Here is a 27,950-nt window from a genome sequence, read left to right as displayed (position 1 = left end):
TTATATACAGTATATTCCTTCGATTCGGAACGGTGAAATTCCGACCGCGTTTGTGTACTTAGAACGCGTCATATCGTCCGCCTACCAGCTAACGCACGTAGTGGCTTTGTAGTCTAAAACACACTTTGTTTGTCACCGTGAACAGGACCGGTGTGGCTCTGACAGGTAAATATGTCTTGAGTTTTCGTAGACTCAATAGGTACATCTGTCGTTAATTTTGTCTGTAAGCGCTCGAGTTGCTGACGGCCTTGTTTACATCCCAATCCACGGGTTAGGAGTGGGCAAGAGGCGTATCACGACGATATCCGATGCTAACGGGGAGCTAGCAACTACTCAGATCGTAAACTCGTATCAAATTTACTTGTTTAACTTTGCGTCTCTGCGAGGATTTTTTTAAACCTCGTTAAACTGATGTCTTTAGCTTTGTAGCGCTGTATGACTCATTGTAAATGTTTCAAGGCTAATCCGGCTAACTCAAATTGGCTAGTCGATAACTGGACTGGACCTCTGGGGCTCTTTCCAAACAATGGAGGCAAATGTCGATGTTCTGTTCATCCAAAGCATATTTGTTTCATATCGTCCAGAACATTACGCCAACCCCCCCTCCACCACGTATTATGAAACTATGCTGAGTCGCTGTGATACATTAGCTTAGCAAAATGTGTGTCACCCAGTTTAAAGAGCCTATTTTTAGCCTGAACCAGGACCGTTTGGCTGATGCCTGGCTGACACCATGAAAGCCTGGCAGGTTCGCTTTGGCTCTTCTCGACTCGTTTGGGTCAATGTCAGATAGATATTTAATTCATACTCAAGTGCAGTTCGCTTTTGTCAAAAAAAAAAAAATTAAAAAAAATGTAATTCGTAATTGCACTTCAGTTTTTGTACCTCAGAGTCAGTTAAGTGGCCACTGTCCAGTGTCACTGGGCACAAAATCAAGGGCTCATGGCATCTTACGAGAATTCCATAAATTTGTAATTCTCAACTGGTTGCTCAGGAACCCAAAAGTGGATCACGGAGTCATGAGTCATGGGCAGGTAATAAAGAATTGCAGGGTCTTCAGTTTACGATGTTTCGAGGTTACAAATACAATAGAATACAATACATGCTGATTTATATAGCGCTTTCACAACAGCGGCAGCTGTAACAAAGCGCTTAACAAAACAGTTAACATAAAGTAAAATAATAAACACAACACTTAACATAAAACACGGACAGTCGTGCAGTCCTAACCACTTTTCCCGGACACGCTTTGTTGTTTGAAGCAGTTTGAGATGAAAGAGGAGAGAATCAAAGTGTCCTTTCACCAGTGGATCAGAGACATCATGCTCAAAACGTGCACACGTTGGCTACAAGCTAAGTTTCAAAGTCAACAAGCTGTAGCATCCATTGACGAAAAAAGAGATTGCTTCACTTCTCCTGTCCCATGGAAATCCATTTCAATTCCAAGCGGCGACTCTCGGTTCCAAATACGCATCGGCGCTCGGCACCAACGCTCCTCTCTCCTCATCCTCAACTTCAACAACAACAACAACAACAAATGGCGAAAGAATGTGTTTTCATGCTGTACAATAAGACACATTTATAGTCAGGATGAAAAACTTTACAGCATCCTAAAATATACTTCCCACGGTTAAGTAAAAGAGGCTAGAAATACCTCTCTATCCTTAAGTGCTCCATTTGAAAGCCCTGCGGCAATATTTTAGATGTTGACATAAGGGTAAGACCAAGGAGTATTTGATATGTGCATGCCTGATCATCCTATCCTTGGCATTCAGCATGATGAGTTATTCAAGTGCATGTGAGCAAAATCCTGTTTTATATGAGTTGATTTTTTTAAAAATAATAATGCTTATGCAAACTTCTAAAACAAATCAAGCACAGTAGACATGTAAAAGAATATGTGAGCAATAACCTGCTTTTTAATGCATTTAATCCGTTGTTGCTATGACGGTACAAATCAATCAGTTCAAAGGTATTACTCGAATTCCCGTGCATTTGAAAGTACTGTCATAGTGAAACGTGTGAACTTTGAATGCAATTCGAAATCATACACGTTAACGGTTTAAGTAGCCAAACAAGTGTGAAAACAAATAAAAATGCGCGTGTGCATAACATTTTTGAATATTAACTTCCACATTGAGTAAAAAAAAAAAAAAGTTGACCGCTAATGTAAACCAATAACAAAACAATCCAACAAACCAGGCACGCAGGTAAATGCCCACACGCATGCAGTTAATCCTCTCAGCTCTTGAACATGCCCACAAGAAGTCTTGTGCGACCTCAAGATTTAAGGAGTGAAATCTTTTCAATTTTGGAGGTGCCGCTGTATTTCATTGGAAAAACACCTCTCAATATGACGTCGCTCCACACCACTGCAAACTCGGCAGCCGCTCGCGGAGCACATAAGTAGACGGATATCCATTCAGACTCACATTCACACCATCACTGAGTCTGGCAAGTGAACCACGACTGCACGATTTTGGTTGTTTCTTGTCTTTTTTTTTTTTTTTTTTTTTTTTTTTTGCTAAGAGTCCACAGGTGTGCGTCTTTATCCCCTTTAAAGCTAAAGTACGTCTCAACTAATCCTCTAAAGCCCAGACAGTAAGGCTCAACACATGTCCTTCATCCTGCACCTGCTCAGCTCAACACAACTTCAATGTAGTACTTATCACCAAGATAATCATCAGATAATAGTTGGAACTTCTCATGTGTAGCGGTATGGTTACACTTCAGCATACTTTCTTAACATCAGTTACAACTTTGTTATTAGCCAGGGCTTTGGCGCGTCTTGTGGGCGCAGAAAGCGCCTAAAAATATGTGAGCACTGCGAATAGATTAGTTTTTCGGGAAGTAGCTCAGGATAGGTTCCACTCAACAAACGCAAAGATGTGACATTGTGAATAGGCCGTGGTTCACTGTACTTTGTTTTATGCGTTCATCTCACAGTTCTCTCATTGATTTCCCGTTTGATTCACTTGCTCTCCAGTTTCTCTGTTGCCTTGGATCACCCTCAAACTTCCAAATGAGTGACGGGGAGTGCGACTTCTTCTGCTTCTTCCGCTGCTGCTGAGCGCGTACTCCACGCGGCTCAGACACACCGGACGCCAGTGTGTCTCTGGACACCGACTCAAGCACGCAGGCCGGAGGGCGGAAAGGTGGCGCTTTGATAAGCCATTCCAGCCGATCATAACCACACAGATCCGACAGGTAGGCGTGCAGTCTACCTGTCCGGGTGGTTGATTCCGTCGACCGGATGTCTGTGGACATGAACAGCCAGGCGTCTGACAGCAACGAGGAAGACTTTGGGGTCAACTCTGAAGAGGAGGAGGATGAGGACGACGGCGGTGAAGAGGAGGATCAAGGGGACATCGAAACCTACTACGACGGGGTGGCCAGCGATGTGGAGCAACAGGGCGCTGACTCCTTTGATCCAGAGGAGTATCAGTTCACTTGTCTGACATACAAAGAGAGCCACAGAGTTCTCAATGAGGAGGTGAACATTGTGGCTGCTGCACTAAAGGTGGGCTTAGTCTACTCTGAATCCTTTTAACTCCTGCTTTTTTACGCCGAAAAGGAAAAAAAAAATTATTTTTGTTGTCGTTATTAATCTCTAGTGCAATAATGAATCAGAGAACAATGGTGCCTCAGCTCCCACTCAGCGTATCAACACACTTACAAAGTAGCCCATCGCGATCTAGCCTGGAAATCCAGACTCCTCGCTATACCAGCAATTGAGTGTGGTCACAGTCACATCAAGCGCATTTCTGAGGCGGGGCAAACCTGAGTAAACAGACAGCGAAATGCACCAATCAGCGAAGAACGGACATGATGTCAGGGGGAAAAAAACGTCTTCTTTTGAAATGCTTCCAGTGCTGTTACCTAATATTTTTTTCCCCTTACTCTGTTTCTGGTCATTTGAAACTCGAGTTTAATGCTGAATCAAACAAACTATTGTCCCTCCCACATGTCATTTGGAATGTTACGAAAACGGACTTTCGCTACTGAAGAGGGACGATGTTCAGGAATTCGTCAGAGCAAATAAACCAATTTGATTGCACGGTTTGTTTTGAACCGTGGCTGAGCCGTGGTCGTGGGTTTGGCTTGCCAGGCTCCTCAAGATCAGGCATGGATGGATGGACTGGTGGCCTGCGAGTCATTGAAGTCAGGTCCCACAAATAAAAAAACATTTGACCAAATGAACCATAACTTTTAGTCACAATTGAAAACGAGATCTATTTTTCAGAAACTTTGTTCGGAAAAGGCCTCACAAGTGCCAGGTGCCGCCTACCTATGTTGTGGATAAACCTTACACAAAGACAGTTTCGTACCCAGTCTTGTCATTTGTTCGGCACCCTGTTTCTGGTTTGTTTGAGGCATCTCAACTGTCAGTGCATGCCAGAGACAAATGTCATCAATGCATTATTAGTATCAGATGTCTGTTAGTAGTTCGGCCTGTAATACAAGGTGACGTTGTCATGCATTTTGTCTCGCTTCATGCGTCATGCCATATTAAGGAAGATGAGTTAAATCTTCTTTTCTCTCTCTTGTTCAGGTTTTACCGGCTGTTGCAAAGCTGATCCTCGTGCATTTTCACTGGCAGGTTTCACAAATACTGGACAGGTATTTTCACTCCATTTCTATTGTTTTTTACGGCGTCATTGCAGTCTGTTTCCCAAACTTTTTTTCCCCCCCCTGTAATATTTACCTTTCGGTTTCAAGCATGCTTGAAATGCTGAGAAAAGGCTTCAGTTATTTCATCAGTTAGTTGAATCTGGCAAAGTTGGGGAGAAAAATCACTTTAGCAAAAAACTGTTTGAAATGTATGTATGTCTAACGGATGAGGAAGAACACTTTTCTGACTGCAGCCCGTTCTTTACTACAATAAACAAGGATCAAAAAGACATTTGCCGGCAAAGTCTGTGGCAGAGTTGAAGTGGCCTGCCATGCGATTAAAGGCAAATCATCTGGGGGTTCCCAGAGGAACAGTTCTAAAAAGAAATCTAGCCCTCAAATACGATCAGTATACGCTGATAAAAATATCTTCATGATATTTTTTTTCATAAGAGCAGCAGATAAGACATTTAGCATGTCTGCCTCCCAGTCAGGAGGTTGGATTCTTCTTCTTTAGGTGTGAATGTGAGTGTGAATTGTTGAGACAGCTGAGCTGGAAATAAATCGTGACCTTATTTTCAAGCACTATGGAAAATGGATGGATGTTTTTATGAATGATGTATGGCCACCTGCCGACTAAATAAAAACTGAAATAGCACCTAATGGTAAAAAGGGCCCTCGCCTATTAAGTGCTGGAACATTTTGAAAGTGCTTGAATCTGACCTTGGAAAAGTTGCAAGAGCCCTGTGCATTCATATGGCATTCTTTCTTTATTTCTCTACACCACAATTTTTTCCACCGTTTTTTCTTCTTGTTGTCTGCAGGCATAAGTCCAGTTCGTCTCTGGTGTTGTCAGAAGCCCTGGTTCAGCCGAGCAATGCCTGCAGAGCGGTCTTTGTGAGTAACAAACGGACTTGCTACCGTTCGAGCGGAGATATTCTTCAGTTAGAGACCAATTCAAGCTCATAAACTTTAGTTTCATGAGTCTGCTTAAGACTTTCTTCGATGGTAGTTGTATGCATGTCAAATGTATGCAAATCCATCTGCATATTTTTTATTATGCGCTTTTTACTGAAAACAATCGCATTGCAAGCAGCCCAGTGCAATGCGTGTTTCTGTAGTTCATAATGTGTTCACTTTGGGACAACGTCATTTGAACTTCACTTGAATTTGTCTGTTTCAGGCTCCTCAGTCCCTGCAGTGTGGCGTGTGTCTCCAGGTCGTAAGGAGAGACTCCCTGCTGGCGTTGCCCTGCCAGCACTCCTTCTGCAAAACTTGCTGGGAGCAGCACTGCACTGTACTGGTCAAAGATGGAATCGGAGTGGGTAAGTTAAGATTGTGTGCATTTGCATGCATGTGTGTGCTTTCGGTACCGTTGTGGTCTTTGTATGCAAAAAACGATCCGATGAAGTAAATTTGAGCAGAAGTCTGTTCTCCCTGTCAAATGCAGTACTGAAGAGAATGCATATGTGATTGCAAATGGATGCCATGTGCAGAAATTAAACACTTAAAATGTAGAATGTAAAATTGGTGAAGTAAACATCTTTACAAAATGGATAATATGTTGACGTCACACATTATAGCCAATCAAAATGCACAGAAGCTTTCAAAATCACTTTCCGTGTTTAAGCGAGTGAGACACAGCCAGCCTTCACCCAAGACATAAAAATACAATGTATGCAGTACACATACATGTGAGTTTTACAACAATACTAAAGCATAATTGCAATTTTCGGCTCTACCTGTGGATGAAAGAGCGAAGCGAGTGGTAAAAATGTACGTGAGCAGCGTACATACCGTGCCGCAGTGAGTCCACACATGACATCACACAGTGGGCCGGGGTGAGCAACCGAGTCATTTATTGCGATGGTCGCATTCTAGTGAAGTTCAGAAGCATCGCACAATGTGCGGCGGCCTTAAACGGAGTCTTTCAATGGTTAAGTGCAAGTGATGGCATACATTAACGGTAATATGGAAAATATGTTTTTTGAAGAATTAATTTGTTTGTGTGTTGGTGGTTCTTGTGTCTTTCCAGGCATTTCATGCATGGCTCAGGATTGCTCCCTGCAAATGCCGGAAGATTTTGTCCTGCCTCTACTGCCAGGAGAGGAGCTGAAGGACAAGTACAGACGCTACCTCTTCAGAGACTATGTGGAGGTGTGTGTTTGTTTGTCCTTTCTTAATCTACAGTCAGGTCCCGGAATACTAAGTCAGCGACACAATTCTCTTCTCTCTGGCTTTAAAGACCCCCACAATTGATTTGAACTGAATTGAGCAAGACGTGCTGCAACTGGAGACTTTTAGCTTCAATTACCGAGTATTTATATCCAAGTCAGGTGACCATTGTCGGAATTACCAACAGTTTGTATATTATGTACCTTCCACTTTTTAAAGGATCAAAAGTAATGGGACAATTGCCTGCTCAGCTATTCCAGGGCCATGAGTTTATTTCCTCATTATCCTATTTACAAGAAGCAGATAAAAAAAAGTCCAGAGTTCTTTTCAAGCATGCTATTTGCATTTGGAACCTGTTGCTGTTAACTCTCAACATGACATCCAAAGAGCTGTGTTGTCAAAGGCAACAATCTTCACCGGAGTGACTACAGAGGGTTGACCACAAGGTGTAAACTGTTGGTGAGCCTCGAAAACAGGAAGGCGAGGTTAGAGCTTGCCAAACATCTAAAGAAGCTTTTGCAAGTCTGTAACAACATTGGATGAGATAAAGATGAACATGTAACTGCGCCATGGGCAAGAGAAGAGCATGAAGAAGGGAAGAAACTGCTCACGATCCAAAATATACCAGCTCATCGGTCAAGCATGGTGGCACTGCTGCTAATGTCATGTGGTGGGCATGGCTGCCAAAGAAACCGGTTCTCTTGTTGATGTAGGTCTCTCTCTCTCTCTCTCTCTCTCTCTCACCCCCCCCCCCCCCCATTTGCCAATTGGAATGATTGTGTAAGACCATTTTCTGGTGTTTTGGGTTGGGCCCCCTATCCTAATGAAGTTCAATGTGTGAAACACATTAAGGTTGCCCGGAAGCATCCTGCTCGTCTTTACCTGATCTTCATTTCTCCAACTGCAGAGTCACTTCCAGTTGCAACTGTGTCCGGGTGCAGACTGTCCCATCGTCATTAAGGTGCAGGAGCCACGGGCGCGCAGGGTGCAGTGCAATCGTTGCAGTGAGGTCTTCTGGTAGGTTCCACAACACACACCAACACAGCATCCATAAACATGCAGAGCAAATAAATGGAAAGAAACAAATTTAAATATATAAATTGAATTCTTCATTGTAACATTCTAGAAAAGTCACTGTTGGTTTGTGCATTGGGCTCTGTGTGTATTTTTATTTATTATTATTATTTATTAATTAATTAATTAATTAATTTTTTAATGTTTCTGTAATGCACCTAAGCATTTTCTGATTCTCGATGGTCTCTACTTTTTTTTAACTACAGGTGGTTTAACCCAAGAGGTTCAGTAATAATATTCCAAAGCTTCAAATGAAGATAATTTGTATGCAGTTGAGGTTTAATGTTGAATTTCTCTCCTTTGTTTCTTACCGTTCTTAGTTTTAAATGCCGTCAGATGTACCACGCACCCACAGACTGCGCGACCATCCGGAAATGGCTCACAAAATGCGCCGACGACTCGGAGACGGCCAACTATATCAGCGCACACACGAAAGATGTATGAGCCGCCACGTGGTTTCCATCTTGACTTGCAACGTAAAAAAAAAAAATTGAAATATGAAACAACTGTGTGTCATATTTCAGTGTCCTAAGTGCAATATCTGCATTGAGAAGAATGGAGGGTGCAATCACATGGTAAGTAACAGCCGAAAAGGCAATGCTTAAAATATATTCTCTTTCATTAGTTTTCAGTTTTACACTTAAGTCTTTTTTTTTTTTTTTGGTAAAATGGAGTGTTTCAATGCTCAGGTACTATTGCCACTGTTTGTTTAAATCAACAAATGTATCTTGTTTGTTTATTCCAGCAATGCTCCAAGTGCAAACACGGTAAGTGTTTGACTCCTCTTGTATAATTCAGTACACGGAATGTCATGTTCAGACATCACGTATTCTAAACAAGACAAAAAAAATGTGTGCAGGAAATAAACAAGCTTTTTATTTTCATTTTTTTCACTTGACCACAACAGTCAGTCAGTTGCACTGATTGCTTATGCCCGATGATTTATACGGTGAAGCGTGCATGTAATTTGCCAAAACAATTTCAAATTTATGAGGGGAAACTCATCACAGGAGAAAAGAATGCAATTGCACGGGGATTTAAATAGTAATGGCATCGTCTAGAAGCTATATTAAGACTGATTTGTGTGTTGTGTTATGGCAGTATAAATTGGGAATCGGGGAGCGAGGGGGGGGTGGTTAAAGGGCATAGAATCAGAGAATTGTATCTGCCCGTTCCGCTGTATTTTGGATTTTTTTTTTCTGCCAATAATCTGCATCGGCCTCAGAAAATCAATATCGGTCAGGTCGTAAACTCCAGTCCTCCTCCATGCTAGTCCAACAATGTAGACATTTGCTCAAAACTGGCCTGAAAATTGTTTGATTGTAATCGGCCTGTGACCTAACATTTCATTTTCAGACTTCTGCTGGATGTGTCTCGGTGACTGGAAGACTCATGGCAGTGAATACTACGAGTGCAGTCGTTACAAAGAAAACCCCGATATAGTCAACCAGAGCCAGCAGGCTCAGGCCAGAGAGGCTCTGAAGAAATACCTCTTCTACTTTGAGCGGGTGAGGAAGCAACGAGTGGAGGGAGGGAGGGAGGGATGGACGGAGGGAGGGGGGGGGGGGGGAGAGAGAGAGAGAGAGAGAGAGAGAGAGAGAGAGAGAGTGGATGGGGGGGGGGGCTTCCTCAAAACCCGCACTTGGATTTTGCTGATTGTCTGCCTGCCAATATTTGAATGCCGAGAAAATTCTGAAGATGGCCAGTGGTCTGCAGTTTACAAATGTCTTGTGTGTTTCCTGCACCAGTGGGAGAACCACAACAAGTCTCTGCAGCTGGAGGCTCAGACATACCAGAAGATCCAGGAGAAGATCCAGGAGAGAGTGATGAACAACCTGGGAACCTGGATTGACTGGCAGTACCTTCACAACGCTGCAAAGCTTCTCGCCAAGGTACTATTTGTTTGTATGTTTATGTTTTAGATGCTTTTATTGGAGGGGGTGGGTTGTTTTGTTTGTTTCTGTTGGGGTCTCTTTAATGCAGTATTGGGAAGCCGTAATTGAATTTAAAGTTTTACATACAATGATTTCAAAATCAGAAGCGCAGTAAGCTTGACTGCTCAATTGGAATTAAAATAAGTGATATTGATCAGTTAATTTAGTCTTGAAATCTCCTTGAATCTTCCATACTTACTTTGTAATATTAAGGGACCTGCCAGAACACTTCTCATGTTGCGATAGTTTTTGCATCTGTGCCGACGTTACTGTTGAAAGCGGTGTACTGTGCCTGTACCAACAAGTCCGACAGAGGTCGTTTTGCACCAGTAGGTCGCAGGGCATTTGATTAGCAATTTCTGTGTTTGACTAACGTACCTTCTGTGTTGTCTTTTTGCTTCCAGTGTCGCTACACACTGCAGTATACGTATCCTTATGCCTATTACATGTCCGGCCCACGCAAAAAACTGGTGAGAGACTGTTCTCCTGTCACCTGATACGCAAACTTCAGTTTCTTTTGACCAAAAATAAATAAATCCCTGAAAGAGGAAGTTGCTGCACTCCCTAATCCAGTATTTCTGTTTCTTTGTTTGTTTTTTTAATTCAGCCTTTCCTTATATGCTGCTAGTGTTATGGGTGGTAGGTCAGTATTGTGCCAACAGATTTGCTGTACTTTAGGCGAGTTTGGTGTACTCTCCTCCTGTTTGAATGCTCGCATTGCTTTATTTGGTTAAGAGACTATAGAAAGTGAAAAGAGAGAGACAAAAAACATCAACAGCAACAGTGCCTGACATCATGTGGTTTCTTAGTGGAGAGAGACAGAGACAAGGGAGGGACCAGAAAGAGCACAAACTCAGGACAGTACAAAACAAGAGCCATTATGACACCTGCTGCTACATGTTGTGAAAGGGGATAAGCGGCACGAGGAGATGCAGCAAAAAAGCAATATCAAAAGACCACAATAGAAATCACACGTGCTAAGATGTGTTTTGAGAGGGGGCAAATGGAGAGAGATGAGACAAAAGCGCAGGTGTGTGCTGATTTGGTTTTCCTTTGTTGCAGTTTGAGTACCAGCAGGCTCAGCTGGAGGCAGAGATTGAGAACTTGTCCTGGAAAGTGGAGCGGGTGGACAGCTACGAGAGGGCAGTGGTGGGAGGCGAGGTCGATCTCAGTGCCAGCGACAGAGGGGTAAGACGGGATCTTTGATGTACACCGTCATAGGAATCGAGCTCCATTGCGAGTAGTAAAAAAAAAACGTGAGTAATTGATGCCTCCCGCAAAGAAGTTTATAATTGCCTATAGGAATAGTTTAAATCATAAAATTACTCCAAACAGTGATTCCAAAACTCAAAAGGATTTTTTTTTTTTTCCCAATGTGGCGACGACTCTCTTGTAACTTCTTTCACCTCCCACTGCGCTAAACCGAACTGCACCCAGATTTAGAATGCTTGACTCTCAGTTAAGAGGTGTCACTTCAACATAGTTCTTGTGTAAGAGAAAAGTCTTACTATTCATGCCCACATGGCTTTGGTACTATCTTTGAGCCTTTTAGAAAGAGCTCGACAACATGGAGATGGCAAGGGTTTTCAACGACAGAGGACCCCCCCCCCCACCCCAAAAAAATCTGTAAATCGCAAGTATCAAGTTGTGAATAAGCGAGGGAATCACTGGACCCATTTAGAGAACTAAGTGACAAATAAATATTGTGAGATATATACACGGAATGAGGATACGTTTGAAATTCCGTTCTGATGAATGGGGTGGGACCGAAATCAGATTATTCGATTTTTAATTCATTTTCAATGGGGAAAATGGACAAGAAAACTGAGATAAGGGCATAGTTCAACTTGAATTCAACTTGTAAGTCAGGGCATCACTGCAGCGTGAGGCATGTTGGGTACGTTCAACCTCAGGGAAACTTTTGAGCTTCCTTTTGTCCGTGTGAACAGGATCTGGAGAATCAGATGCACATAGCTGAGCTGAGGCGACGCACGCTGCTGAAGGATTTCCACGACACCTGAAGCGCCATTTGGACTGCCGAGCACCAGCATCTCTTTTTGTCCTTCCTTCGCTACCTTCCCTTTCTTACTTGCACCCACCCCACTTTTGCTTCCTTCAGTGACCATCCCCGGGGCGCAGTCCCTGTGGTGCCCCTTTTCCTCGGTAACGATCACTTGCTATTTCACTTTGTCTTTTTCTCTCGTCCCTATCTCACTCCTAAAATGCTGCAGGGTCACGGAATGGCACGATTGTATTCCCCCACCCCTCCTCCTCATGCTCTTTCACCATATTTTGGCTTTAACACAGTCACCCGAGTCGATTCTCTTGATCAGAGCACACCGTTAGGATTCAGTGTGTGTCTCAAATATCTTTTGTTCCTCTCCTGCATCATACTGGTGACACATAAAACAAAAATAACCCCCAAAATAGGAAAGGTCAAATCAATTTCTACTTTTTCCTCAACAAGGATTTTGCGACGAATGCTAAGACCATAAAGCCTAGTGGACACTTTGGGGCAGTTGTATTGCTCACATTTACATCTTACGTGTATTTATGTTTTCATCTAGTCGGCTAATTTAATTTATAAGTGCAGTAGTCAAAAGCATCTGCATTCTTTTTACATGACGTACATGACAAAATGCAGCATTTCCATGTGCATGATTGTTGTTCGCATAGAGAACATACTGAAAATGAATACGCAGTTTGTTTGTTTTGGGGTTTTTTTTGTCTTGTTTTATTTTAGGTCCACAATAGATTTTTTTTTTTTTTTTTTTTGGTATTGCCAAACCTGACTTTACTTTTGACCACAACTGCCAGGAAAAAAAAATGCTGGTTGTTATGATCTTAGGAAAAACAAATGGGCTCTTAGAGGCAATCTGCTCATGTTACTTCAAGCAGGGTGGGCAACCTACGGACCATTTGCCATCTGAGAGACCATTTGCCTCTGACCTGCCATCAAAGTCTGCAAACAATATTAATGTCTCATGTTATAAAAAGCCCCCACCCCCAATTAAATCCACAAATGCTCAAAATTGATCAAGAACTCTTTTTCAAAATGCTAAACGGTAAATTCATTTTGAGTATTCTGAGAAACCTGACCTGCATATTTACAAACATGGATTTTATCCTGTTGAACCGATTCAGCACATCTGCCTCACATTTCTCAGGTGGATAAAACCCTTAATTTGCTCAGTCTGAATATGTTAAAAAAAGATAATACCGATTAGTCTGTACACCAAAGAATGGCATGACAAAATGTTTTCCTTCCCACTCGGCATTTATCTCATTTTGGAAAAATAGCGCTTCACTCAATAATATGCATTTGTTTGCTCATATCATATCATATCTTTTGCTCTGAAGTTACGATTGGTTCTTGGAGGACCTCAACTCGCCTCTTAAAGGAATAATGTTCCCCACCCATGTTTACAAGCTTGATGTGCACCTCAGTCAACAAATTCTGGTCTTTGCGCCTTGATTATGACAGATCAGAGCCGTAGTCTGTTTCACTTCACTTACTGACACGACTCAAACACACAATTATGGATTCACTCCGCTAAACTTTCATTGTACTCGTCCCTGCTAATTTGGAAGCTCTCCTCTATTTTCATTTCATTTTTGGGCTATGGTTTTCCTCCTCTCTTCCTTGCTCACATTGTTCACTGTTCTTCTGGAAAAAAAATGGCTGTTGATAGATGGTTTGGAAAAAAAAAAGAATAAAGAAAAAGCTACCAAAAAAGTGCTGTAATTTTCAACGGTTGTACATTAATACACAAAATAGAGTTACTGAGAGAGTTTTTAAAACTGAAACCTTGTCTTGTGTATTGATTGCAATATGCTACATGTCACATGCGCAGCTCAAACAACAGAATGAAAGTGTCAGACACTCTGCTCACCTTTGATATTTTTCACACTGGCACCGAATAACACGGCCAAAATTACCCCACAGTCGGATGTAGTTAATGTACAACTGGGCCAAGAAGGAATTAACTGCTCAGTCAGACTTTGTTGTTGTGACCCAGTTTCAGCCCACAATAAAGTGCATATGAAAAAAAGCGAGCATTGATATTCACATAACTCAATTGGGTATCCCGCTTTTGTGCACAAAGTAGTAAGGTGTGAATGCATGAAACATTTTTATCTGCACAAGAACATTATAGTGACCCGGCAAAGTATTCACTTAGTACAGTACCTGTTCCATTCTTTGATCTTGTCCGCCAAAGTTTTTGTCATGAGTCATGAAATTTCTTTTTGGGGGGGGGGGGGGTTGGCCCTCAGGGACCACAGTTGCCCATCCCGAGACTCGCGGCACAATTTTCAATTTTAGAGCTGCTCACTAATAATTAATAATCAAATATGCCAATTATTTTTGTTTACTTGATAAATCCTATTAAAAATAGTCATGTCCAAATTTTCATTGCTTTTTTCAACTGCAAAAATAAGATATTTCTGCAGAAAATGCAAAAAAACAAAACAAACATCGTGATTCAGTTAGTGGTTCGAGCAGCACACTAGCTTTTCCTACAGTAGCAAAAAAGACGGAAAGAAACAGAGTTTTGTAACGATGATGATAAAAATCATTGTCACAAAAAAATGTAACACTGTTAACAGTCGCGCCAATCCACAGGGGCCGCGCCTGTGGGGGCCACGGCCCCGAGACAAAGTGGTGGATGTCCATTATTTTCCTTTAGGAAATTAATCAATTAAAATACACACTGATTTTTACAATTCGCGGTCCAGCCCAGTCTCTATCCCCCTCCAATAGCGGGGGTCCACCACGTATTGACAGAAATAACCTTGTTTTCGTTCACTGGACTCGTTCGACGTTGTGGGGTCGGACGTGACGTCATTACGAGCCGTCAGACAGGAAGCACATGGCGGATTCCCGACGTCAGAGAGGGTTTCGGCACGCTTCTTCGTTTCCATTCGGAACCGCTTTGACACTTGGACCGCGCACGCTGCGAAGGGGGTTCCAGAAGAAAATTCAAGGTATTTTCTTGCGTGGTCTATGTATAAACATTGACATAGCCTCGCCATTTTTTAAAGCAAATTACTTGTGCATAGAACCGTGAGGGTGTCGTTAGAGCTCATGGCAGAATACGTTCTGAGCGGACAGACCGACGATACTGTCCCAGAGGACGGACTGACGGGACAACAGCTGGTAAACGGAGGAGATGGACTCACATACAAGTAAGTTGGTAGGCTTTGTCGCGTTCATGTGGGATAGACCCATGACTTGACTCGAAATCTTCATTTTCATCACTCCTCACTGAGTAGAAACAGGTTTACTGCTCCAGTGCGTAAAACAAGGTCTATAAAGTTAGGATTGGATGAGTTGGGTGTAGAAGAACAACACATTTGGGATGAACTCTGAACGAAACACGAGTCAGATAAAAGTTTTGTGAGACACGCTGATTCATAATGCCCAACAGCGAGTTGCATTGATAACCATATTGTAATCCCCAGTATTAAAAAAAAATAGAAGTGTTGAATGGTGACTCAATGTTTACATTGACACTTTTAACATCTTAAAGTTAATGAGTGATGCACAATTACATTGATATTAATAGTGTAACCGCTTAACTGGTCAAGGTGCAACCTTTTTTTTTCGTAACTCTTTAGAAGCCAGGAAGTATTGAAAACCTCAGAGTCAACCAACCCGGTTCTACATTTTGTTTTATTACTTTTAAGTTGATCAGTATGAATTAAAATGAAGTCACATGCTGTCGTGGGCATCATTTCTTTTTTCAGTTGCGTTGTGGGTCCGCATGCGCTGAAAGAAGACACAAGGATTACTGTCATTTCAAACCTTCCCAGAAGTTCGGTCACAATTTTGTGGCCTTTTCCCTCCAAATAACGTTAAGTGCTGTACAAAATAGAAGAATGGATACAACTTCAATGAAGTAACTCTACTCACCCGTTTAAGATCAGAACTGGGCATGAAGGTGTTTGCAGACTTTTGTGTGGTTTGTTTGATGTTTGAAAGATGTAATGGAAAGCACTCTGAAGTCTTGTACTTTGGAGGCTCCACTACAGGCGACTCTTGTGAGCTAAACCCCTCTTGTGTTCTCGCTTTCAGTGACTTCCTCATTCTGCCGGGCTACATTGACTTCACTGCCGATCAAGTGGTGAGTCGGGATGGTCATCGCATGTTTACCAACATCAACACAGCGAATCTGATTAACGCAAATGGGGCGGTATTAAAACGGCAGTAAGCTGAGTATGAGATGATGTTTGGGAGAGCGAATAGAGGATTACAAATGTCCCCTCATCGTGAATGATTCAAACCACAGGAGAATCTTACAATGCCCCACTCTGAGGCAGCACATGAACAGAACAGCGAGCAGGTTGGAGGCGTTCTGTAGCCCAGGGGTCCCCAACCGCCGGTCCGCGGACCGGTACCGGTCCGCCGGGCATTTGGTACCGGGCCGCACAGAAAGAACTTGCCTTCATTCCGTTTTATTTATTTCGGAAAACGAAAGATGTTTTATTTTGAAAAACTACCGGATTCTCCGTTACATCCGTCTGTGTCACACTTGACACACATCAAGCCACGCTTCTCCGTCACGTGACCGATTACTTCAAAACAAAACACAGGAGCTCGCAAAATGAGTAAAAAATACTGCTGGAGATCGCAAATGACGGCGGCCTTAAAAGTACGTTCGAGACAACTGGATTAAAGTTATGGCTGAATACTCTGAGATCGCCACAATAGCACTGTTGCTATTTCCGACATCCTACCTGTGTGAGGAGGGGGTTTTCTGCAGCAACGGCGACTAAAACAAAATTACGAAGTAGACTGGACATAAACCACACACTTGAGGTGTCATTGTCTCCTATTACCCTGAGATGGGACCGTCTGGTTGCAGAAAATCAAGCTCGGTGCTGTGGTGAGTCGTCATTTTCATGCACTTTGAATTTGCGTTGTATTGTATTTTGAAGGCATTAAACATTGCCATAGCGATCGGAGTGTTGCGGCCAGATTAGACGCTCCTTGTGTTTATTATTATATTTCGAAAACACCACAGTTTTCATGTAGCTCATACCATATTATTTTGTTGTATTATTTCCACCACACCTTAAATGCCGGTCCCTGAAAATATTGTCTGACATAAACCGGTCCGTGGGGCAAAAAAGGTTGGGGGGCCCTGCTGTAGCCTATCCAAGCTGACTTCGGGCAGAAGGTGGGGGGGGGGGGCACGGGAACTGGTTGCCAGCCAATTGCAGGGCACACATAGACGAACAACTATTTGTGCTAACAATCACAATTTTAGAATGTTCCATTAAACCTGCCATGAATGTTTTTGGAACGTGGGAGGAAACTGGAGTACCCGGAGAAAACCCACGGAATCGAACCCTGTGAACCCCGGTGGACGTGCTAACAAGTCGTCCACCGTGCCACACCAAATAAAGTATTATTTTACCCTCTAGATAGGATATAATAGAAAAAAAAATTACGTTGCTGAGTAACTAATAGTATGTACACCAGTCCATCCATTTTCTCTACCGCTCATTCATTTGGGTCTGGGCAAGAAGTGGGGTACAGCTTAGAGGTGTCAAGATTCATCGACAACTACAGTATGTGAAGAATCAAGTTATCGTTTGGAGGCTTTGTTTAATTGTTCAAATCCCTATTTTGATTTAGTGACTGATTGCAGATGTCAATTCTCCCTCCCGTCAACAGGACCTGACCTCGGCGCTCACCAAACAAATCACAATGAAAACTCCCTTTGTATCATCCCCCATGGACACGGTCACGGAGGCCACCATGGCCATCGCGATGGCAGTAAGCATGACGTCGAATGCTCCCACGCTCATCCAAGTACACTCATTGGCCTACGCCGTCAAGCCGACCTGCACCATCTCATGAGATTAGAGACGAGACCTACATAAAATAGTCTACACGTCGAACCATTATCATGATCTGCTTTGATCTCAGAGAGATGTTAATTCAACAATATGCTTGTGCCTCTCCAAATAATTTTGATGCACATTCAGGCCATGGGTGAGGTCCATACTCTTTGTCTGGTCTGCCAATGCAGAATGTTTCACACAGGTTTTGTGTTGCATCATGTGCGAGTGTACCCAATGTTGTGGGCAGTGAGGGTGTGCTGTCTGACAATTTGTCTGCTCTTTTCCCAAGTTAACAGGTGGGATCGGCTTCATCCACCACAACTGCACCCCAGAGTTCCAGGCCAATGAAGTCCGGAAAGTCAAGGTATGGAGTAGTGACTGATTTCCAAATACGGTGGTACCTTGAAATCACGAGTGTCCTCACTTTTTGAAATTTGAGCTGTCGATTGGCCGTTTTTTTGATTTGCCAGCAATAATTTGAAATATGAGTGCTGAATGGTGATAGCCAACCCAACTCGCGTTACAGCAAGCAGCAGTTTAGCAGATAGTGAACAATGTTTTCCAAAAATAGGCTTCAAGCTTTTAACTCATTCACTCCCAAAGACATTTTTACACGTCTTTTCAGACTTGGTCTAGAATTGGCTGGTACTGAATGAGTTAATTGCCACTGCCACTTGTACCCCTTTCCCACTGAAATTAGCGGGCAGTAGTGATCCGTGGCGACACACAACCAATCGGCAATATGTCCCTTTTCCATTGACCAACAGAAGGCGATTCTGCGCCCCACACCACCACCACCACTTTACGTCTGGTTACGTCACCACGCTGTGATTGCGTAGATGATAGTGCGACAGATTTCTTGGTGGGAAACAAAGCAACATGGAAGCGAGTGTTCTTTCTCTTATGCTTGTTACCGTCCTCAAAATGGTCTAAAAGCAGCGGAGGATCAACTCTTTGCTACTACTGAGACAACAGCTTAAGGGGCGATCTCCTAACTTTGTTGTGGGGGCGTGCTATATACGAGGCCGATGGCGCGCGATGTTATGACTCATCACGTACTGCCCTATGTCATCACGTAATTACCGGGAAGTCCCGTGTTAGGCTTTCAAACTGCAAGCGGAGGCGATCCGAAGCGATCACAACCCGCCTCCGATGGCGTGCTGGTGGACACGGATCGACACTGGCCAGTGAGCCTTTCCCACTGCCCAAAAAAGCGTGTTTACCCGTGATTTTGCGGTAGTGGGAAAGGGGCATTGAAGTTTACTGTCAAACTAAACATAAAACAAAGAGGATTACACATTGTGTACTAGCACAACCGCCCATCTCTTTTTTTCCAACAATTTTACCAATCAGTGTTCTTTGTCTCATTTGTTCACTGTCCAGTAGAAATATAGTTTTTTGTCTCTTTCCCGTCCATGTTTTTCCCCCCGCTGCAGAGGTACGAGCAGGGCTTCATCACAGACCCGGTAGTGATGAGCCCTCACCACCTCGTGCAGGACGTCTTTCAGGCCAAGGCCCGCCACGGCTTCTGTGGTATCCCCATCACGGAAGACGGCAAAATGGGGAGTAAGCTGGTTGGCATCATTTCTTCGCGAGACATCGATTTTCTCAAGCCGCAGGAGCACAACCTGCCTCTCAGCCAGGTATCTGATATCTCACTAATACTGAAGATGGGATTAGATGATGGGGTTTGTTTAGACCTGGGCAAAATTTTTGGCACCTTTCCATTCAAGAAAAAATGTTTTAAACTGAAACAGAGTCTAGAAATCGCCAAAAATGCAAAGAGAATGTCCTCTTGATTGGTCCACCTCCTGTTACACATGAAACAAGTTGTGTTTTGGGGTTGCTTTGCTACATCCAGCACATGGCCTTGTGAAATCGTGACAGGCACAATGAAATCTCAAGACCGTCAGGGCACTCTGGAGTTGAAAAGTTAATAATAGTAGAATTACTCAAGTTGGAGAAGGGTGTGATGGAGGCCTGGAAAGAACTACAACTATTTTTGGATTCTACCGGAAGTATTATTTTTGTTTGTGTAGTTCATTGTGTGTGACCTTTTTGACAGGTTATGACAAAGCGAGAAGATCTCGTGATTGCTCCTGCTGGCGTGACACTGAAAGAAGCCAATGAAATCCTACAACGGAGTAAGAAAGGTGAAGTTAATTTTGAGGTTGCTGGTGTTCACCCTTTTTTGCACACCGATAAAATCCAATCTGACAAAACAAGCTAGACAACTGCAGCGCACATCCCAGGCCAGTTGTTGGCAATATCCCTTCATAAATATTAAGCACCTGCACACCAACTGATTGTCCCCTTAGGTCCTGTCCGTGAATAAAATTTGCACATGTAAATATGTTTCAAACTTTGACACCCTTTTGTATGTTTTGTTTTCCATCAGAAACCAACAGCAACTTAATCCATGTTCCTTTTCCAGGCAAACTTCCTATTGTGAATGAAGACGGCTGCCTGGTGTCCATCATTGCCCGAACCGACCTGAAGAAGAACAGAGACTTCCCTTTGGCCTCCAAAGACTCCCGCAAGCAGCTCCTGTGTGGCGCCGCCATTGGCACGCACAATGATGACAAATACCGCCTGGACCTGCTGGTGCAGAGCGGAGTGGATGTGATTGTACTGGTGAGGATGACGACATGTAAAGTGCACATTTGTTCACCGACAGGTTACCCTTTTCCACCACAGGGTACTTGCTCATCTTGACATGATTTTATTCTATTGACGCTTTACTATTGGCAAAAACCGGTCCGATTTCTAATCCTTGACAAAATTCCACCGTTAAGGGGCAGTCTGGAGCACAGTACAGTACATTACCGTATTTTCTGCACTATAAAGCACTTCGGATTATCAATGAATGGCCTATTTCAAAACTGGTTTCATACGTAGGGCACACTGCATTATAAGGCGCATAGAATAGAAGCGACAATAGTGGCTGCGGTTGCGCGATGCATCCACTAGATGCAGCTACATTAAAGCAAATACAATACACTACAGCTTTATTTATATAGAACAAAGCCACGCGGAACTGGTCATAAACACAGACATAAAACATATAAATACAAATGTCATTCCAAAACAATAAATGAAAAACAAAAGTTGATTCAACAAAAAGGCACACAAACCTCCTGGGCTCACATCCGCTCGGGGCTAAATATTCTTCGAAGTCTTGTCTCCTTCTTCCTTTGTTTAGTCAGTAGTTAACTATGCTTTTGGTGTTATCTTTGTTTCATAATGGCCGCGCACAGCTCACAAAGTAGTTGTCTGTTGGTGAATGCACATGTCAATTAGTGTAGGGCAGAAGTCTTTTAGGTTACAAGTCGTTCCTGCTAATAATCACCACTAGATGGCATAGTAACAGTTTTGGGAAAATTGAATGCTTTTAGGTGCGCCTTACAGAGCGGAAAATATGGTACATTACATCGTTATTTATATCGCGCTTTCACAGCAGCTGCAGGTGTAACAAAGCGCTACTTAGCTTACCCTGTTGCCGTCTTAGCTTCAGATGTAGCATTATTGTACTTCACTGTTTTCACATTGCTGCAGTTGTGTGTTATCTCACTACCCTTAGCCTCGATTGATTAAAATGTGGCCCTATACACTGACCAACAGCCCCGTTTTGATGAGTAAATATACAGTAGGAGACCGTGATTCTCCACTGTCGATGTTTGATACTGTGTCTGGTAGCAACTAATACATTGAATGTGGCATCGTTTTTGCAGTCTTTTCCCACTGTGAAAGCTGCCCCGAAACGAGGTGTAGAGTTCAGCAGATACTGTACAGTGGGAAAGCTGCCTAAGAGCCATATGGGAGAACTTGCCTCTTGATTCCGTATACTTTGTTTTGTCTCATTTAAATGAAAATAATAATAATGTGTGATGTTCCAAAAAATGAATGTTGTTACATTCTCCACTTACAGGATTCTTCTCAGGGTAACTCAATATTCCAGGTCAACATGATCAAATATGTCAAAGAGAAGTACCCAAGCCTGCAGGTCATTGGTGGCAATGGTAAATAAACACACATTTTTCAGGATTTGTTCTAACATGATTTTAAATATTCTGAATAAGATTTTCTGTAAATAACACTTACTTTCGCCAACATTTTTTATTTGGTCTCGTCATTCAGTGGTGACCACCGCTCAAGCGAAAAACTTGATCGACGCAGGAGTGGACGGACTGAGAGTCGGAATGGGCAGCGGGTCCATTTGCATCACACAGGAAGGTGAGTGACTGCACCGCAAAGTCAACAGACCACCACTCGCACTCCTCCCCAGAAAAATCGCGTTGGGAATGTGTATAATACATATTGCGTATAATACATCATAAGATGTACAATACATTTTGACAGCACTTACTGTATTTCAATATCGGTTTAAAGTTTCATCAAAGTCTCTGCAGATTTCAAATGAATACCAAAAATTGATTGGATTTATTTTCCATGTCAAAGGCTGTAAACGCAGTCATGTTCAGGCTAGACTTTCTTCACATCTCGCTGGCAAAACGCTGCATCCCTTTTGTCTTCCGAACAGTGCTGGCCTGCGGCAGACCGCAAGCCACTGCGGTCTATAAGGTGTCGGAGTACGCCAGACACTTTGGTGTGCCCGTCATTGCCGATGGTGGCATTCAGAATGTCGGACACATCGCCAAAGCACTGGCACTTGGAGCATCCACAGGTAGAAGTCTTGTTCGGTTTTAACCATGCTTCCCGTATAAAGTAGTTGAAATTGAATGAATTCGGGTGGCATATCCGCCTCACGCTTTTGAAGTTTGTAATTCGAATCTTGGCTACGGATTTCCCGTCTGCAGTTTGCTCAGGTAACGACCAATCATGGCTCACTTGTTTTGTGAAGCTGAAAAAAATCAAATCAATCTCACCTTTAGCCACTCGCTGCTAATGTTAGTCTCTTGGCCATTATTTTTCGACAAATACGGTGAATAAGGTTGTATTAAGTGAGTTTACCGTTTTTGGCATATTATACACAAGCACTACTCGCAAAAATTCTGGGATATTTAGCTTTTGGGTGAAATTTCAGGATGGACCTAAAATGCACTCCAAGGAGAACGTAACCTTAACTTTTTAAAAACTTTTGAATGTGGAACTATTCAATGTTTCAGTACTTTTTGCACGACTCCTTGTTCTCTAATAAGTAGCTTAATGGCAAAATTAACAGATTCATTTGGCAAACATCTCTTCACTTTTTTTTTTCAGAAGCCTGTTTTTTTTTTTTTTTTTTTAAAAAACAATTTAATGTTTGTGTAGCTCAACCTAAACTAAATGAAAATGACAAAAAGGACAATGGATGCACATTAGTTCACAAACCACTTTTCTCGCAATTCAGTCATCTAACTGCCCTTGCATCTTTGTGCAGTGATGATGGGCTCTCTGCTTGCCGCCACCAACGAAACTCCTGGTGAATATTTCTTCTCTGATGGCATCAGGCTAAAGAAGTACCGTGGCATGGGCTCCCTGGATGCCATGGACAAAAACTTGGGCTCTCAGACGAGATACTTCAGGTGACAAAACGTACTCATCAACCTTGTTGGGAGTCTTGAGTGGAGAAAAAAAAAAGAGCACATCAAGTTGACCACCGGGTGGCAGTAATGAGCCCGTGCACTCACTGCGACTCATGAATGAGATCAGAAATACGGAGGTGTCATACCAAAGATATGTTGCGTGAAATTATCACACTAATCAAACTATTCAAGGTCACACAATCCTTTTTCATAGACGTCAGGCCTTTCAACATGATCTTTTTTCAGCATATAGCTGAAGACAGGTTGCACGGTAAAAACACAAATGGTGATTTTTGTAACGAGCGAAACGTGACCTGGTGGAGATTCATTAGATATTGTTGCTGTTGGGTGAAATCCTTCCAGCTCCAATAGCACTACTTTTGATGAGGGGAAAAAAAAATATCCGTCTTGCTGGAGGTACCAAACACCACATCATCCATGTTGGTCTGACCATTGATTGCTATCATATACAATTTCTTTGGACAACTAACTCTTGTACATGTTTGTGTCCACAGTGAAAGTGACAAGATCAAAGTTGCTCAGGGTGTTTCAGGAGCTGTGCAGGACAAAGGCTCCATCCACAAGTTTGTTCCCTACCTACTGGCTGGCATTCAACACTCCTGCCAGGATATCGGCACCAAGAGTCTCACTCAGCTCAGGTACACACCGACGGCACCACTTGCAGGGGCTGCATTTTGCACGTGCTGTGACATCATCGTGCACATGGATAATCGTCACAAGCTCAACTTTGTGGCGTTACGAACACGCATTTCCGCTTATTACTGCACTCCCTTTCTACACAGCTTTTTTTCCCTTGTACAGAAGGCTTGCACTGTTTCCAACTTATGATGCTCTGTCACAAAATTGATAATAAATTAAAAAAAAAAAAAAACTGCTGTTTATGCGTAAAGTGTTTAACGTATTATGGCCCAAAACATTTCTGGTCTACTGTTACGATGCAGGGCGGCCCGGTGGTCCATGGTTAGCGCGTTGACCTCACAGTGCAGAGGTACTGGGTTCGATTCCAGCTCCAGCCTCCCTGCGTGGAGTTTGCATGTTCTCCCCTGGCCTGCGTGGGTTTTCTCCGGATAATCCGGTTTCCGCCCACATTCCAAAAACATGCATGGCAGGCTGATTGGACAATCAAAATTACCCCTAGGCGAGAGTGTGAGCGCGGGTGGTTGTTTGTCTCTGTGTGCCCTGCGTTTGGCTGGCAACCGGTTTAGGGTGTCCCCCGCCTACTGCCCGAAGACAGCTAGGATAGGCTCCAGCACCCCCCGCGTCCCTTGAGGATAAAGTGGATCAGAAAATGGATGGATGGATGGATGGATGTTATGATGTAAAGCATACAGACCAGTCTAGTTATCTGGACCAGATCTTTCAACCTGCGAATACACTTCTGAATTAACCGAGATTTATTATTATTTTTTTTTTTTCTATGACCACTGGAGTGTGGACATCAAATGAACCCCGTGCGAAGCATCACCTTGTGTCTTTGAGGTGTAGCTGAGCGCTGACAAAATGCCTTTTTGTCTTGTGTCAGAGCCATGATGTACAGTGGAAACCTGAGATTTGAAAAGAGAACGGCATCGGCTCAAATGGAGGGTGGTGTCCACAGTCTGCACAGGTACGCACTTGCACCAGACCACACCTCAAGCGATTGCGCAAGCAGGTCCCGCCATTTGGGCACTGTACAGGTTCTTTGTTTCGACGGTTGCTCAGGCTTTCTCTTTAAATAAACACACGGAAGCCATTTTTCATGACAAGAAATGCCATGTGGTCAGTCCTGTGATTTTTATCTTTTCGTCACAGTTATGAGAAGCGTCTGTTTTGAAGACGATCCTTCAGCTGGAGACGATGATGCCAAAACTCCAGGTCTTCTTGTTCTATGATCCTATTAATGTTCACACACACACACACACACACACACACACACACACACGAACGACTAACCTCAGAGCATTTCTATTCATCAAGTCTTCCAGACATTTCGCATTTTCTATGCATCCTCGAATAATGCGTGAAGGACAGCTAAGCCTTATCAGTCAATGCACGTGACTGTTCTCCAAAGCCTTCCATGTCATTGTTAAGTGCCCACTATACAACTGTGTTCATTTTCAAAGAATAAAAGTTCTTCTATTTTTTACATGATTCTTACTTACTTTTGTTCAGTCACGGAAAAAAAAAAAAGAATAAAGCTCAAATGAAATTGCAATTAAAAGCCTGGAATGGCCACCGTAACAAGTCTTTCAGTTTGTTGATTGAGTCTCTTTTTGATTCAAAAGGGGCAAAAGGCTGAAAGATGTGGTATGAATTTTAAATGTGTTTGTGCTTTTTTTTTGTATTTTGACAAATATAAATAATTATAATAATAAATAATTGATTACATGCATGCCAATTTTATTTTTGTGTATGCGGGGGAAAAAAGCCTTTCAAATACCACCCCCCCCCCAACGAAAAAATAAATATTGAATTTTTTCCCTGAAGTAATATTTTCTCAACATTTTAAGTGATTTTGACACGTGTGGCGTTTGCAGCAAAAAGAATTCACAAAAAAAAAAAGTCCGGGCTGGTTGGTGTGAATACTTTTGGTCTTAGTTTGACATAACGGTGAGAATATGCAAAATGAATTCAGATGATTCTTGTTGCTGGGTTATGACATCTGAGAAATTAACAATCAACGAACAGATTGGATGGTACTGTTTGTCTTGAGGTCAAAATATTATCTGCAGGCATTTTGTTGTGCAATCTTAAAATGAAAGTGACATAATCGATCAAATAAAATAGCGACATTGTACCTTTTAATTCAAAAAATATTATATATTTTTGTATAGTAAACAAAATATTCAGAGGAAGACGCATTCCAGCTGATCATCGTGGCACTTTCAGCAGAGCAAAAAAAAAAAAAAACTTCCCTCACTGTTTTGTGGGTTTTCTCTATTTCTTCTTCTAAGTCAGACCTGTTAGTTTTTCTTTTTCATTTGAGAGTAGAAATTTCTTTTGCAAAAACCGCGACCATGAACATAAGAGATTGTTACCCACAAAATATAAGAGCTTGTTACCCACAAAATCTCTTCATCATAGGTGAGTTTCGAAATTTGCACTGAGAGCGCTGCTTCAATCAGAAAATCAGAACCTTGTTCAAATGTGCCATTCAGTTCTTCAGACTACCGGGAAAAAAAAAACGGAATACCGGATTCCTGTGCGTGCTTTAAATTCTAAAATTATACAAAAAATAACTTTCAAATGGTCATCACGGTGTTTTATTCACGGTTGTGTGTGCAAACCTCGCTCACATTCACCTCGTCTCCAGGGAGGATCAAGTAACTCTGTCACATCCACCGGACTTTCCAGGCCTGACATGAGACATACAGTAACTGCGGGAAATGGAGTGGTCACACTCTGTTGGTCTCACCTGCCTCACATCCTCATCCGTTATGTCTGCTCATCAGTGACACACATTTGCAGTTAAACAGCATGAAGGCGAGTGGATTGTATTACAACTATGCGCTACTACAGCCTTCAGTGCTTAAACCGTATCTGTATCTTGCTGGAAGTTCCACCTTCCATTTGATATTCTACAACCCAACCGCACAATCAACTGTACCAAAATATATTTTAAACATTTGCACTTCACATCCGTTCAACCGCATTTGACACTCAGTGGCTGTAAGTTTTGACGACTGGAACTCGTTTGATTTATTTTTCCCATAAAAGTCGCTGCTTAACCCTTTCATGCACAAATAATGACAACCTACATCAGGATTTTTTTTTTCTCAAGTGTTTTTATTCGTCTTTAGGCATGGAAAAAAAATAATGGCAGTGGATGGCAACACACATAAGGGTCCATTGTAGTGGTTGATGCACATGAAAATTAATTAATAGAAGAGAAAACAATGTGAATGGCTGTCCACTCTTGTAACCGCTGTCCTGGAAAGGGATAAAGAATGTATAACGGTAAATAGATTTTGGCCTTGACTGCGAAAAATCACACCAACGGCTATTTAGTAAATAATTCATGCATTTGTGTTGCCAGTTAAAATATTGATACAGTATTTGTAATTGCAATTGCTCTCGTTGGGGCTCATTCGATTTTGCTGATATACCTGATGTTGTCGCCAACGATTGTAACAATCGCAACCTAAAATTAGCGATCGTATTAAATGGATGTCATTATTAACCTGTGCAGCTTTCATAATGATTTAACACACTTTTGTTTTGTAGTAAAAAACAATCTGTGCCAAATGAGATGTAAGCAAAATCATGGTGTCGTCTGTACAAAATGAAAATGTAAAAAAAAAAAAAAAGTATATATTTTTTTTAATTAGCTAACAAAAGTAATTTAAGTAACTGTACAAAATAAGAGTGTGTGTCCTTGAATAAAAAAGTCAGTACCAAATTAAACAAAGACATTGTACAAATGCCATCAAAATACATCTGTAAAAATATCAACAGTCAGTACAAACCTTAATAAGTTAACCGCATACAACTTTTAAGGAACCTGCAAAACAAAGTTAAAAACTGTATTTATGTATCATTGAAATTTAAATAATTTTTAAAATGTCTGGACAAAGTGTTTTTTTCCCCTTCTGCGTGTCCTGAAAATGCTGTATACAGTATTTCAAATACAAAATAAAAAAGAAGAAGAAGGAAAAAAAAAGAACGCTATCCCTCTCCAGTTGTGGGTTGAATCGGGAAGGAGGAGTTTTGTCTTGTGGTTAGAAGTGAAAGTGAAATGAATGTGGAGGCCTTATAAAGAGGAAGTTGTACGACGAGACAC

At 42.3% G+C, this 27,950-nt stretch overlaps 2 protein-coding genes across 2 annotated transcripts; both read left to right on the top strand.

The window, feature by feature from the left end:
• The first annotated feature begins 35 nt into the window (after positions 1 to 35).
• On the top strand, positions 36 to 13,601 carry arih2 (ariadne homolog 2 (Drosophila)). The gene is made up of 15 exons (XM_019863134.1): positions 36 to 165; positions 2,987 to 3,520; positions 4,553 to 4,620; positions 5,436 to 5,508; positions 5,795 to 5,936; positions 6,647 to 6,768; positions 7,694 to 7,803; positions 8,181 to 8,298; positions 8,385 to 8,435; positions 8,606 to 8,627; positions 9,217 to 9,368; positions 9,609 to 9,752; positions 10,199 to 10,264; positions 10,857 to 10,982; positions 11,744 to 13,601. The coding sequence occupies exons 2-15, from the start codon at positions 3,254 to 3,256 to the stop codon at positions 11,813 to 11,815; spliced, it is 1,533 nt and encodes a 510-aa protein (XP_019718693.1). The 5' UTR covers positions 36 to 165; positions 2,987 to 3,253; the 3' UTR covers positions 11,816 to 13,601.
• Positions 13,602 to 14,612: 1,011 nt separating this feature from the next.
• On the top strand, positions 14,613 to 25,406 carry impdh2 (IMP (inosine 5'-monophosphate) dehydrogenase 2). The gene is made up of 15 exons (XM_019863175.1): positions 14,613 to 14,780; positions 14,856 to 14,981; positions 15,871 to 15,919; positions 17,476 to 17,577; positions 17,935 to 18,009; positions 19,082 to 19,288; positions 19,711 to 19,798; positions 20,080 to 20,279; positions 21,574 to 21,664; positions 21,783 to 21,878; positions 22,186 to 22,329; positions 23,026 to 23,170; positions 23,686 to 23,829; positions 24,714 to 24,797; positions 24,983 to 25,406. Exons 2-15 carry the CDS (start codon positions 14,881 to 14,883, stop codon positions 25,002 to 25,004), a joined length of 1,548 nt encoding a protein of 515 aa, XP_019718734.1. The 5' UTR covers positions 14,613 to 14,780; positions 14,856 to 14,880; the 3' UTR covers positions 25,005 to 25,406.
• The last annotated feature ends 2,544 nt before the right edge of the window (positions 25,407 to 27,950 follow it).

The sequence above is a fragment of the Hippocampus comes genome, unplaced genomic scaffold, assembly GCF_001891065.2.
Source record: "Hippocampus comes isolate QL1 unplaced genomic scaffold, H_comes_QL1_v1.1 scaffold1, whole genome shotgun sequence".
NCBI classification, from domain to species: domain Eukaryota; kingdom Metazoa; phylum Chordata; class Actinopteri; order Syngnathiformes; family Syngnathidae; genus Hippocampus; species Hippocampus comes.
The sequence above is the reverse complement of the archived record's forward strand: the minus strand, read 5'-3'. Positions and strand labels throughout refer to the sequence as shown.

Excerpts from the sequence above, each read along its gene's own strand:
- impdh2 (XM_019863175.1), top strand. The coding sequence starts at position 14,881 with ATGGCAGAATACGTTCTGAGCGGACAGACCGACGATACTGTCCCAGAG. Across the intron at positions 17,578-17,934 it reads CCATGGCCATCGCGATGGCA|TTAACAGGTGGGATCGGCTT; the intron begins GTAAGCATGACG and ends TCTTTTCCCAAG. Across the intron at positions 23,171-23,685 it reads TCTCAGACGAGATACTTCAG|TGAAAGTGACAAGATCAAAG; the intron begins GTGACAAAACGT and ends TTGTGTCCACAG.
- arih2 (XM_019863134.1), top strand. The coding sequence starts at position 3,254 with ATGTCTGTGGACATGAACAGCCAGGCGTCTGACAGCAACGAGGAAGAC. Across the intron at positions 4,621-5,435 it reads GTTTCACAAATACTGGACAG|GCATAAGTCCAGTTCGTCTC; the intron begins GTATTTTCACTC and ends TGTTGTCTGCAG. Across the intron at positions 7,804-8,180 it reads CGTTGCAGTGAGGTCTTCTG|TTTTAAATGCCGTCAGATGT; the intron begins GTAGGTTCCACA and ends TACCGTTCTTAG.